The sequence below is a fragment of the Arvicanthis niloticus genome, chromosome 1, assembly GCF_011762505.2.
Source record: "Arvicanthis niloticus isolate mArvNil1 chromosome 1, mArvNil1.pat.X, whole genome shotgun sequence".
Lineage (NCBI taxonomy): Eukaryota > Metazoa > Chordata > Mammalia > Rodentia > Muridae > Arvicanthis > Arvicanthis niloticus.
In genome coordinates this window covers 155,149,533-155,164,491 of record NC_047658.1, presented here as the reverse complement: position 1 = coordinate 155,164,491, position 14,959 = coordinate 155,149,533, and the positions used below count along the sequence as shown (strand labels likewise).

At 37.5% G+C, this 14,959-nt stretch overlaps 1 protein-coding gene across 1 annotated transcript in view; it reads right to left on the bottom strand.

Moving 5' to 3' along the window:
* Sorcs3 (sortilin related VPS10 domain containing receptor 3) overlaps positions 1-14,959 on the bottom strand; it is a 588,549-nt gene that overhangs the window by 14,556 nt on the left and 559,034 nt on the right. The window contains exons 21-22 of the mRNA XM_076924035.1: positions 3,327-3,450; positions 1,623-1,735 (exon numbers count right to left, since the gene is read on the bottom strand). Coding sequence (XP_076780150.1) covers positions 1,623-1,735; positions 3,327-3,450 — 237 coding nt within the window. The remainder of the gene's footprint in view (positions 1-1,622; positions 1,736-3,326; positions 3,451-14,959) is intronic.

The window sequence follows — 14,959 nt, the reverse complement described above, 5'->3', positions numbered from 1 at the left end:
TCCTCCAAAGCAAGACTAAAGAGTTCCAAAGCATTGGTTCTGTCATCTTCCTTTTAGCCTGAACCTCTGTGTGACCCTCAGATCTACATTTCCAACTGGTCATGTTTATGCAGTCATTTCTCATGTCTTCCAAACTTCCATGGTTCCCCAACTACATTTTCCCCCATAGTACCCAAGTAGTTAATGGGGAAGACACTTTGTATATATATTGTGTGAATTATAGAGTGTTTCTTTGCCTCTACAATAAGTTCCTCTTATTTTTCTTGTTCATTTTCTCAATGAGAATTGACTTCTTTATTCTTGAGATTTTTTTTTACTGTCTCTGATCAACACAACCTTTCCATTTGTTTTGAAATCGTCCCCAAACTCTGCCCTTTCTACCCCGGCAGTCTTTCTTTTGCATTGCTACCACAATAGGTACCTGGAAAAATCTAACTACTGACATTGTCTTTTTTTAATCTTTATTTTATATGAATTGATGTTTTGCCTGAAAATGTAAGGGAGTGTTAGAAGCCCTGGAAGTTGTGTTATAGAGAGAAGTGAGCTGATGCTGGGAATTGAACCTGAGTTTTCTGGAAGGGCAGTCTGTGTTCTTAATCTCTGAGCCATCTCTCTTGCCTGGCATCATTTTCTTACATAAAGAAGACACCATACCTTTCACATCCTCTGATGCCTACAACTTAGCTCTTCAGAATCTTCACACTAGGACTTAATCACTCCAGTCAATCATTACCCACTTGGTTCTCCTGTCAGGTAGAGACTGACCACATCAAACTCTATGTCATTTCTGTGATGTAATGAGCTCTTCCAGAAGGAATCGCTTTGCATGGACTGCTCATTCTATCCTAAAAGCACCATCCCTTCCCTGTTAATTGACATACATCTTTTAAAATATGCTCAAATATCTCCCCCACAACAATTCCAATAGTTCAGGAAGTTTCCTTTGAATTGCATATCTCTGTCAATCTTGCAATCCCTAGGACAGGGAAGTTACACATTTCTCAGTGCCTTTTGGAGATGCTGATTATGGCTCTGTCATAGAACTAATTGTACATTAAACTGACTTCTCTACTCAAATGGACAGTTTCATTCATCTCTGCATTATAGTATATAGCTATGAGAATGCTTAACAAATGTTTTATTTTCACCAAAGAGAATATGACCTTCCCTTAAATGTATAGGTTTATTTCCCTGGTGGGTTTCTTTGTTTCCTAGTGCTCATGTGTGGTCAGTAGTAGTCTGGTAAAGTTAAATAATTATTTAAGAAGGTTGTAATCATAGGCAAAAGATAGATAAATGCCTAAAATTAGTATAGATTTACCAAGTGCATTATTCATTTTCCATTAAGAGGGTCAAGTCCCTGTCTCAGAAATTCTTGAAATCAACACTGAGCCAATTTCCATATTTAAACACTAGATTAGCCTCTCTTCCATCTCAGATTTCCTGTCTCATTTTTTCTCGTTTTTCCCCTTCTCTTCACTGTTTTTTTTCCTATTCTTCCTTTCCTTTTCTATATGGAGAAATAATCCTTACTTGTCTGTAGAATAGCAATTTCAATTCTTGGCACTGCCATCTTCTTTGCTTAACTCAAAAGTAAGCAACCCAAAGTACAGCCAACTTACTTTAATCAGTGCTCGCTTGATGACGTTGCCAATGTCTTGTCTCCACTCAGGGATATCAGGATTGTGGTAATCCAGATTTGGAGAGAATGATAAGAGCTGTGACTGGAAGTATTCTGCAAGGAGACAGAATGTCAGGGGAAGCCAGTGGACTGGGATGAAAGAGGGTTTGGGACTGGGATGAGAGAGGGTTTGATGGGCCCTGGGCCCATAGCCATGTATGTACATCAGGAATCAATTCTCTTCACAGGCTTCTTATACCTTTCCTTATTTTTAGTCTCCCATAGGCTTTTGAAAAGAAGGAAAATTTCCCACCAGTAGATTTGTGCTCTTCCTCAACTTGCTAACTCCCGTAAAGAATATTGGCTGAAATGGAAGACAAGCATAAACCCCAGAAGAAGATCTGAACTTTCTTCTGTGGCTATCTCAAAGCTATCTCAAACCTGAAGCATAACAACCATGGCTTAGTTAGAATGGAAGCTTTCCACCTCTCTGTCCTTCAGTTCCATTGTTGATTATGTTATGAAAAGCCTCAAAAAAGAGAAAAGTAGGTTAAACCTTTTCTCTAGGGATGTAAGGTAATGCTTCATTTCTTGATGTGGTCGATGAGTAGACAAGTTGACCTCTTGGTGCTCATTTGGCAAAATCAGCATTTCTTATGTGCACCAGTTTCAGTGTAACATTTACACTCTAATAAAAATATTTATTTCAGGTCCTATAAGGGCCTTCAGTGACCAATTGGCAGAGAAGTAGGGAAAAAGTCACCAGGACAATACTGTAGAAATTGCCTTCATCAAACACTTACATATACCTGTGTAACTTTCTAGACAATTACAATGACAGTGGCTGTCTGGGAACTTATGGGAGGTCTGGAGGGATGAGAGCATAAAACCATCAATTTCATTTTAAGATACATGTAATCATAAAAGACCTACTTTTCAGGTTTCAGAACAAGTGACAACCCTGCTCCTCACCTTCTCTACCTTCACTTAAGCTTATATTTATTTTTATTGCTGAACATTCACTGTGCATGGTATTAAGCTTCATAATGACTTTTTCATAGATGAGCATGTCCCTCCCATATCCCTCTATAGGAGCCCCCTTTCTGCCTCTCCTTTCACTATGCTTTATTCTCCTAGGCATTTTTGCTTAACTTCCCTGACATATATCATGTGGATATAGCTACATAAGCTTATGATTTGAGGTTCATTATAAAGCCTTCGCAGACAATGGTGCTGGAATTTCCAACAATCAAAACAGGAAAACCACATTTGCTCTGTACAGGTCATCTCATTACCCAAGATATGAGTTCAACAGGATAGGGAGCATACTCCTCTCACTTTGTAGATAGATCGCTTGTTCCATGTCACACAGTAAATGCTTCATACATATTGTAGACAACTTAGCAGGTCATTACACTGAGCTCATTCTTCCACTTTAGCTTTCCTTGTCTAACAAGTACCCCAAGCATATGTTAATCTAGATGCACCACGAGATTTGTACCCCTACAAGAAACAATAGATGTCTACCAGTGAACTGCTTATTTTTCGATTTAACTTCTCTATCCAATGAACTCTACATTTGCAGATGTCAATCATCTCTCTATTAACCAGAAGAATCCTAAAGCAGTTTATGTTTGGCACCAGGATAGGAAGAGGAAACTGCATGAGCAGAAGAGAATATTACATGACCGTGTTCATAGCGTACCATGTACTGCAATCTCTTTTGTGTCTTGGATGAGGGCATTCCCAGCAGCTACCTGGACAGTGATGGTGTTGGTTCCCTCTGCAAGGAACGTGAAAGAGATGCTGCTGTCCAAGGTGATTAGGGGCTGCAAGAAAGAAAACAGTGACATCCCTTCAGTCTTCCCTGGGTACCAGACTGCCTCTCATTCTTGTAAATCTCAGAATGTCATGCATATGCATAGCATGACAGCACCCAAGGGCTCTTCACTTAAAAAGGAAAAAAAGAACCAACAATTTGATTTATTTCCCCAAACTGTGGTTATTTCTCTGAGAACTAGTAAGAACATCAGTTTAAAGTTCATAAAATTTTAATCCTGAAAAAATGAGCAACACTGTTGAGTTGTCATGTCACTTTGTTCTTTCTCCTGGGCAAAATCACACCAGCTTTTAAATCCTGTACCCAATAGCCCTTGGAACAAGGAATCACTTCAGTATCCAGTGTCTCTTCTGTCCTATACTCCATTGGGCTACAGAGATTTTAAAAGAAGTAACCTGTTACTTTAGTGTCACCTGATTTAAGCACAGTGTCATTCTTACAACAGAAACACACATTAAGCAATACAATGGCCTTAACATGTATTTTTGTTGAATTACATCTGTTTTCACTTGCAAAACATTTTTGTCATTCTTCTTAGTTTGAGAATATTCAAACATGCGTATATAACAGATTGTGGTTCATTTTCTTTTTTTCTTCCTCCTGACTTAGCAAAGTATATGAACTTATGAAGGATAAAATGAGAAACATAATACAAGTAGGTGCTTATAGAAGAGAAGTCAGATCCCAAGATGGAAGAGTTGATTTTCAGTAGGTTTCTTGAAGCCCACATTCTCTAATGTGGAAGGTAAGGTATAGAAGCTGGAGGCTGAACTAAGGAATATAAGAAAGATATGACTCAAGCAGAGATGAGCAGACTGCCTCTCCTCTCTGCACACAGAAACAATAAAATGCAGAATAATAAGGTAGCTTGTTGAAGTATGCAGAGATGTGCCCTCTGGGGTGGGGTAAGTATGTGCCAGCTCTCACAGTGCATATCCATGACAGACTGGATATATCCACACAGAGAGATGCAAAGACTTGAAGATGCAGTTTTTAGACAGTGTTTCTTCTGTAAGACTGAAATCCTTTTCTGCTCACCAGATTTGGCAGGGCTTCTGAAGAACTAATTTGATTTCTTCTGTTTCAAATTCTATAGCCTTCCTTGATGATCAGGCTGCTGGTAGTTGGACAGAGTTAGAAATACTGCCCTAAGCTTCTGAGCTTCTGAGCTTCTGATATCTTATCTTCAATGTTTATCAAATAAAAAGAAAGGTGGAGATATATATAAATATATGTGTGTGTGTGTATACGTATATGTATATGTGTGTATGTACATATATACATATATGAATGATTATTTGTCATACATATCACTATATAATGCACACATATGTGTATTTGGAGTTGAAAAAAAGATAAAGTAGAAGTGTCTCAATCATACATACTATGATACCACATCTATTTAGAATCTTATTTTTTTAATATTGTACTTATTTTTTACATGTTTTTCTTGCATATATGTCTGTGCAAAATAGGTGTGTAGTGCCTTCAGAGTCCAAAAGAGGGTATCAAATAACCTAGACTGGAGTTACAAATGGTTGAGTGTTACCACGTGAGTGCTGGGAATTAAACCCGAATCCTCTGAAAGAGCAGCAAATAATTCTAACTGTATTAGTATCATTCAGAGATGATGCCAGATCTTTGGAAACAAAATGACACATCAAATTTAATATTGTGATGGTTAAAAGCTGCTTTAAAATGATAATGCCAAATAATGTTGAAAATGCAAAGCAAACTGGAAGTCCTGTGCTATTTTGGTAGAAATATAAAATCACTGCAACCATTTTGAGAAAGGTTTAGCTTTGTAGAAATTGTAAGAAACTTTTCCAAAGTGACTGTGCCATTTCACACTTTATGATCAGCAACTGTACTACCTGGAATTTAGTTAAGGGAAAACATTCATGTACATTTAAAGAAATTCAAAGCAGCTATTTACATCAGCTTAAAACGTAGACACTCTGGAAATTTACCAATAAGAAAATAAAAATCAAGCACAGTATTTTCATATAATGGATAGAAAAGAATACTAATTCATGTATATACATAGTTACATATAAAAATACAAATTGTGATGTCTAAACCATGAGAGGTGAAAGAGGGCAATTTTATTGTGTGCTTACACTTTTATGATTTTCTATGGCAGGTAAATCTAATCTATGATGGGAAAGAGTCTGGCATGGAGACTGGCTGAAAACATACAGGAAACTTGCAGAACGATAGTAATATGGTATCATCACAGGAGGGCTACCCAAGAGACTGCTTATCAGATTGTAAATATACACCACAGATTCATATATTTGATTGTTGATACATTTTATATTATTATCCAAGGAGTAAAACTTTCAAGAAACAGTGAACTATAGTCAATGATTTGCAAGCTTAATGATTTAGAAAAAAGCATGTAAGTCTTAATTTACTTTAAAATAAAAATTTAAAAATCAAGAGTAATGGATAAATAGACTTGCCAAGATAGACGTGGGACATTTCCATAATAAATATTATTATGAATATTCTGACCATTTTACTACATATCTGATTTTTTTTAATAATAAAATACTAGGTGAAAATTTTTCAGAAGGGATAATAAGAATGTTTTTATTTTTCCAGACTCTGAATTATTCCCTTGGATGGTGACTGTCTTAAACTGTCCTTCTGTCCAGTCTGCTGCCTCTTAGTTCCTCCATTGCTCAGCATCAAGCCCTTTTTTCCTCTTCTTGTTTTCTCTTCAGAAAACCTTTCTCAGTCCTAAGAGGGACATGTGGCCTTCTCCCCTGCCCACAAGAGTTTTTATATCCCAAGGCTTAGCTGGTTATAGCATTTTTGTCAATAGCATCATGTCCTCTGAGAGGAGCTTACTTTCTCCTGATCTTATCTCGTCTCCATCTGGCTGCTTCCCCAAGTTCCAGAGCCAAGAGAGGGTACAGGGCTGAAGGACAAAGGGAACACACCATCAGAGGTGGACAAGCACAAGCCTCATGCCAGCCAGTCAGGGCACAGAGCCACAGCAAACAAACTCTGATGAATGTGGATGCTTGGTCTCTGGGTGGCAGGCCATAGACGGGCATCTATGCTAGACAAATAGCAGGAGCTAATTCTGTTTTCCAAATTGCTTTTGTTTTTCATCAGCAGTTATGGCACCATGGCTGAGTTCACCTTCCCCAGAAAGCTGGAGCAGTCAACAGGATCCTTGAGTTTTTCATTGGCCACTGATACAGAATGCCCAATGCTAAATTAAATCAAGTATTTTAAGGTTCATTTACTCAAATCTATTAGGCATGCAGACACATTTATTAAGCCAGACCTCTGTTAATCCCAGCAAATTGACCATTCAGAGACCCACAAACCCAGCAGGCAGCAGATTGACTTCTCAGCTTTGCTTTGTCCGAGCTGCAGGGCCAGCTTGCAATGTGGCCTCTTAGAACAATACTTCCTGCACTGCCTAGGCTTTGGGTTGCACTCCTTACAATGAAGAGTCCTTCACATATGACAGGTCACAAATTATCCAACCGAGCCTGGCAAGAAATAATAAAAGCTCCAAGAAACTATTTAGTTATAAGATTTCCACTTGACTAATGGGCTAGCTAGTGAACGGCAGGGAAATCTCTGGATACAGGCTACACCAGCAGTCTACACAGCAAGTCACAGGAATGCTGCACATCATACAATACCCACAGTTTAAAATGTGCACCTTGATCAAGCCTACCACTGCCAAATTGAACAAACAATGCAATCGTTATGCTTGCCTCGCTTAGAACCTTCCGTGTATTATACAGCAATGTGTGAAAAGTGCTTATCATATGAAATGAAAAGGCAGAATATATAATTGTGGGAATACCATGCTGAGAACTATGTTAACAAAACTTAAATATTCACAAAGGCAAGAAGGAAATAAAGCAAAATAGTATTTATAGCTGTGTTATTAACCATGGATTGATGTGGAAGTTTAGTTAAAAATGATTTAGCATGTGTGCACAAATACAGCAAAAACACACACGAGAGAGAGACAGAGAGAGAGAGAGGTTGGAGAAAGAGAGGGAGTGAGGAAGAGAGAGAGGGAGGCAGGAGAAGAGATGGGGAAAGAGAGGGAAAGAGAAGCAGACAGAGAGTACCAGTGGAAATGTTTCTGTTGAATCATCACATGCTCTGCCTAACTTTATCTCATATCATGCTATCTTAAATATAAATTTTATGACAAAATAAAAAGCAGAGATATTTGACAGCCTAAGAAGTCAATTTCATCTTTCCACTTTAAACTTTTCTTCCAACATCTGCCAAAATGAATGCTCTACTTTGACAGAATCAATCCACAGAGAACACAGCCTCTTGTAAGGATTAACCTTTACACCTTGATGTGTTTTATTTCAGCCTCAACTATGCTGCTCCTTCAAGGCCAGCTTAGGGCCATCTGCAAAGGTGACACTGCGTGGCTTTCAGGCTTGCATCCATCACTCTCTAGGATGCCCAACTTTACTAGTATGTATATGCTTACACTGCCTTCCCTTCTTCTGCAATTTCCTGGCTGTTAAACTCATATTATCAAAAGAATGTACTTCCTGAAGGTGACAAATGAAATTTATCCTGTGTTTTAGTCTTCAAGTCTTAAAGGAAAAAAAATAGCTTCTGAAAAGGACTTATGGGGAGCTTGATAAAATTTCATGTCCCTTGCTGATAGGTTTGTAGGTATGTAAGTCAACAGCTGGATCTCAGGAATGCTTATTATTTTCTATTGATGTGTACATTATACACCCACACTAATCATTTTATATATGTCCACCTTGCCTTTTCAGATGGAATACAATTTCTTTAAAGGTAGTGGTGATGTTGTATATGCCTTTTACCCCTGATATTAATAGCATCAAGATAAGGGTTGGCTATAGAGACAGAGAATCAGTCCATTTGTGTCAGTAATTTTATTTAATTTAATGACCTGAGTGAACTTTTCTACTTCATGTAGTATACACACACACATACACACACATACACAAAGTACCTTCTGAGGTTACCAGCCTAGGTATCTTCTATAAAATGGAATTTCTGGTTATCAAATAAATAAAGTTCTCTTGATGATTAAGTAAAATAATGAATTGAGAAAACATGGCAAATGCTAGAAATAAATAATTAAAATCAGAAGTAGTTCATTTTAAAGAGTGATTTGTCAAGCAAAGGAAGCCCTGAAGGTTACCCCACTTGACAATACATCCAAAGACATTCTTTGTCAGCCAAATGTGGTGATCATTTGATAAACTGTGGGGTCATGTGGCCTCCTTCTCCACTGATGTGTTTCTATCATGGCGATAATACAAAAATACTGAAAATATGTCTCTTTCAAATGCAGGAAGTAACTGTTTTTGTAGACAGCTACATGACTTATAAAATCATGTTAGACTTTTATTCTTACATGTAAATGTCATCCATGTATAACAACACCTGATGTTCCCAAATGCCTTGTCATGTTTTACATGATTCTTGAGTATTCTTTAGGTGAAGCTCATGGCAACGGTCAATTGTAGTTACTAATTTTACTGATCAATTGTAGCTACTACTGTTAGTACTTGGATCTGACAGTTAACAAAACTCAAGGAAAGTTAAGTGTTTTGATGAAAAGACTCAAACAAAGAAGACTATGCTTGTATTTCTATATAGGTTTTCATATTCTAAAAATATTTTTATACTTCTTCCTCTCAGGCATTATTAGCTTTGTTCTTTGGGAACCAATATTAACTGGTAAGACCTTTCTGACTTGGGTAATTGTATTATATTCCATTCCGTAGCTTGTGGATGGAAATTTTTAGCCAGAAAAATACTTCTAGTAATCAATTAAAAAATTAAAACTAAATTGCCAAAATGCACCTTAAAATAATCTCCTAATATGTCATAACATCTATATATGGGAGAGATATTTCAGCGCCTAACTCCAAGATGTTCACAGGTTAAACATTAGTTTCCTGGCTTCAGACAAAGACTCTATAATTCAAGCTAACATATAATTATCAGGGAAATGATAACTAAAATTGTCAATCTCTTTTTCCACTCATGTGTTACTTTAAATCAAATACACATAGGCTATTATTAGGTACTTCATATTTTAGAATCAGCACTCAAAAAAAAAATGCCACTGTAGAGACATACTATATTTGCAACTTCAGTGTCCCTTTGGCTGCCAAGAAAATTTCTATGTTGAGACCCATCCAATCACTGGCCTCATTACGTACAGTACAGTGGATTCTCAGTAAAAATGATAAAGCAAATGTACATTAACAGAAAACAATTCAACAAATACAAACTGACCTCTCACTTTCTCAGGGAAAAAAATAAACCTTTTCCCCAATGATTTTCTCATTCTTTTCTGTGAATATCTCATGATTTTTAAAGAAAAATGACTGTTCAGTAACACCAAGGGAAAAAAACATTCCCAGTAATGCAACATTCCCATGTTGAGTGATGACCTGCACTGCATTGATTTAGGAGTCCTGAGTCTGAGGCCTGTTTCTGCAACTAATCATGTGTTTCAAATTGGGATGCTGGTTGTACACTGTGAGCAACTTTTCTACTGCACCAAGTATAGCTGTATCTGTTTCCCTAGTTAAAAAAAAATTAAAAATGTTTTTGCATTAATCACCTATACTAAGAAGTTAAATTAAAGCCACTGGGCAGACATACTACACACTGAGGTTCCCCTGGGTTCATAAATTGTTCCCTGTTTTTCACTATCCCATGTAACAGACCAGTTTCAATGATGTGCTACAATGCATATAGTTGCTGATCAAATAGTATATGACATTTAAATATATGTTATTATCTTACTTTATACAACAGGCAAGATGAAAGAGTGAGGGAATAACACCTCAGGACAAACAACTTGATCAAGCTCCAATATTCAGGATTATCTAAGACATAGTCATTCTAGCATGCTAGCTCATGATTCTAAATTCCATGTCCGTGTACCATCTATTGCATCATGCTGTTACCCTCCACAAGATCAGGAGTGGGGCATCTCCCAGCCTTACCATTGCAGAGTGAGGACAGACGTAGACTGCACACCATCATTCCTAATATATAGATACACATTCATTCATTTTCCCTCTCTGGGCATTCACTCTTCAAAATTTGGTAAATTTCTTACATTATTTTTGAATTATTGCCTTTGCCAAGATAAGCAACACCAAGGATATAATAGATTTTCAAAGTAAACAAAAGTCAGAAAGGGAAAACCACAGGGAGGATCCAGTGAGTCACAGGAGCCTTCATGGCTTTGTAAATTTTATAGCCAAGAGCTGACCAGGTTCTCACATAAATACTGGAGAAATGTGTCTTTGTGCTTCTTTCAGTGAGAGGGGATAAGGGATCATTTATAAGTACATCAGTGCACTGTGGCTTCAAAAAAAATCTTTTCCTAGAAGAAACCATTAAATCAGAGTCCAACTTGCAAGGGTTTTTATCTTAGTCTCACAGCCCTAGGAAAAAAAGATAGTATCTCAATACAAACCCAAACTAACCAGCCCTCGTGTGTGTGTGTGTGTGTGTGTGTGTGTGTGTGTGTGTGTGTAAGGGGTGTGTGCTGTAAAACACCTAGAAAGTGCACAATCCAAGATCGTAGAATCCCTGAAACTTATGAGGTCTGATCATAAAGACACTCTCCTCTTACATGCCAACACGATTACATTACACACAGTGATTCACACTCAGAACCTCACCTCCGGGTAGAATGAAATATCTGCTGAAATGAAAGTACAATACAAATGGGGAGATTGACATTTTAAAAATGGAGCTAATGATAACAACACAATACAAATAAAAACCTCCTTTAGATGGATTAATGAGCAAGAGAACGCCTCTGAGGAATAACTCTCTCTAAGACTGATACCGAGCAGCTGAAACTCCCAAGATAAAAAATAAAGAGAGTAAAGAGTGGGAAAGACTGAAAAGATAAATAAAACAGAACAAAACAAATCCAAGAATGTGACTCAGTATAAAAGGTATGGATATGTGTACTACATACACATGTATGTGTGTATGTGTGTAATATGATACCAGAAAAAGAAAAAGTAAAGCATATGAGGAATCACTAAATCATTTTCATAAAAAAGTACACCTACTCAAAGGTCAGAGTCCCCTAAATCACATCAGTGGTGAAGACCCTGCACTCAGGCATGTAAGTCACAAACTATAGAAATCAAAGAGATTTTTCAAATCCTAAAAGAAGAGATATAAAAAGAAAAATAACCTGATGTAAATAACAAAAATGGTGAGACATAGATCCAAAACATCTCAAAGACTATACAGTTACAAAGGATATGTTATGACATAATTAATGTCTTCAGGAAAAGAAAAAGCAAACATTCCTAAGAGGAAAAAATACTTTTAACTTTGTACCCTGAATAATTATCCTGTAAAAGTGAAGGAGGAAAAGAACTTTCCCAAACCAAAGGGACCTTTTTATCATTAAACGAGCTCTGTATGAATTGTTAAGTTATTTTAAAAGATCAAAAATAATGTTGGCAAAAAACTGTGAAAAACATACAGAGCATTCACAGAAAAATTATACTTTGCTCTTTCTTGGGAAGAACAAAATTGTCAAACATAAAAAGACAGGTGTCTTCAAAATAATAACAGTAACGATTCATTTGATTTCATATGCTTAAATTTGTTGAATGATGATGATGTCATAAGAGGAGGGGGAAGATTTATGATTATCTCATTATTCTTAATAACTCACATGACTCATGGATAAATCTTTTAAAGGCACATGTGATGTGTTAGAAAGACAGAAAATCAGTGGTGGCAATGATGAAACCAAAAGCCCAATCAAATTTATATTATTTCATATATAGAGGTTACTAATTACAGCAGAATATCAGTTATGTTCAATCCCACATAGACCATTTGTCAAGGAAAAGAATATTCTGACCCATTAGATATTCTTTTTTTTTTTTTAAGGTTATTTTTGCTGTTTTCACAGCTTTCACATTTTATTTTTTATTGGATATTTTCTTTATTTACATTTCAAATGTTATCCCCTTTCCTGGTTTCTTCTCTGAAAACTCACTATCCTATTCCCCCTCCCCCTGATTTTATGAGTGTGCTCCCCCACCCACCCATCCACTCCCACCTCACCATGCTGGCATTCCCCTTCACTAGCCTTCACAGGACTAGGGGCCTCCCCTCCCATTAATGCCAGATAAGGCCATCCTCTGCTATATATGCAGCTGGAGCCATGGGTCCCTCCATGTGTACTCTTTGGTTGGTAGTTTAGTCCCTGGGAGCTAGGGGGCGGGGAGCGGGACTGTTTGATTGTTATTGTTATTGTTCTTATTAAGTGGTAAACACCTTCAGCTCCTTCAGTCCTTTCTCTAGCTCATCCATTGGGGTCCCTGTGCTCAGTCCAATAGGTGGCTGCAAGCATTCGCATCTTATTTGTCAGGATCTGGCAGAGCCTCTCAGGAAACAGCTATTCCAGGCTCCTGTCAGCAAGCATGTTTTGGCATCAGCATTAGTATCTGGGTTTGGTGTCTGTATATGGGATGAATACCCATGTGGGGCAGTCTCTGTATAGCCTTTCCTTCAGTCTCTGTTCCACTCTTTGTCCTCATATTTCTTTTAGACAGGAGAAGTTCTGAGTTAAAATTGTGAGATGGGTAGGTGCCCTCTTCCCTCAACAGGGGACCTTGCCTAACCTCTGGAAATGGTCTACACAAATTGTCTCTCCCCATTTTTGGGTATTTCAGCTAATGTCATCCCAGTTGGGTCCTGGGAGCCTCTTTGCTTTCCTGGCATCTGGAACTTTCTGGTGGCTACCCTCAGTTCCCCATCCCTTTTGCTACATACTTCTCTCCAATTTCCTGACCTTCTGTACATCTCCCCGTCTCCTCCCATACCTGATCCTGTCCCCCTTTTTCCTTTCCCTCTCCTCTCTTCCTCCCAAGTGCCTTCCACCCTCTACCTCCCATGATTATTTTCTTTCCTCTTCAGATTTACAACAAAGTTACAGCAATCAAGATGGCATGGTAAGAGTGAAGAAAGACCAAAGATCAATGAGAAGGAAAAGAGAGTCAGAGTTACACATGGTCTTTGCCAAAGAAGCTAAGGTAACATAACATGGCAAAGACAGAGAGTTTCAAAAGATCAAGTCGAAAGATTAGAAAAGCCGCATGTTCAAGAAAACAAACCCAGCCACAGGCCTTACTCTTTTCAAAGATGAACTAAAATGGATGCATAAACGTTAAACAAAAAGTTTAAAAATAAAACATAAAACAAAAAGTTTAAAAATTCTAGGGTGCTAGAATATCATGTAAGATAAAACTCAGATGGCCTTGTGTATGCCATGACATTGAACATAAACATCAAAGTCCCAAAGCACCCAACAATTGATAAGATGGACTTTGTTAAATTCCAATGTCTCTGCTTTGAAAGAGACATTGTCAAGAGAATGAAGAGTGAAATAGACTTGGAGGATACATCTGTAGAAAGCATAAGAACCGTTATTTAAAATATATAAATATCTCAGAAACAATAAACAGTAAGAAGCAAGCACCTGTTTTTTTAAAGGTTTTTATTTATTATATATAAGTACACTGTAGCTGTCTTCAGATACCCCATAACAGGGCATCAGATCTCATTATGGATGGTTGTGACCCACCATATGGTTGCTGGGATTTGAACTCATGACCTCTGGAAGAACAGTCAGTGCTCTTAACCTCTGAGCCATCTCACCAGCCCAGAAGCACCTGGTTTTAAGAGCAGGGCAAAACACTTTGATACGTCATCTAACACAATATAGAACTGGCCAATAAGCATATTCTCCACATAATGCATCATCTGGGAAATGCACATTCAAAGGAGATTCCACCACTGTCCTGGTAGAATGATCAACATCCAGAACTTAGCGCCACCAAATGCTGGGGAGGATATAAAGTAAGAGAAGCTGTTTTTCATTGCTGGTGAGAATGAAGATATGCAATGGATAGAGAGATGGCTTAGCAATTAAGGGCATTTTATGATCTTTCAGTGGACCCAGTTTCAAATACCAGTATCCTCACATCAGCTCACAAAAACGTGTAACTCCAGTGCCATGGAAATTTGATGCTCTCTTCTGGTTTCCATGGTCATGAAGCACTCACATAATACACACAGATATATCCAGGCAAGCACTTACATACATAAACTTTTAAAAACTCTTTTAAAAACAGAATGAGTTATCAGGTGATGAAATGACATAGAGACCATTCGAATAGATATTCTTAACAGAAAAATAATCCAACCTGTAAACAAATCACACCAAGTCTCTATGCTAAAAAGTGTAACTATATGATGTTGTCAAGTGGAAAACTAGAGATGCCAATGGTGGGCATTGAGGTGGAGGGAGAGATGAATAAGTAAACCACAGATGGTTGTGAAAAACACAACTATTTTGTTTCTTACATTATTCAAATCGAAGAAAGATCCCTAATATAAATTTTGTGTTCTGAATGATAATGACCTACTTAAAAATACAGCAACTA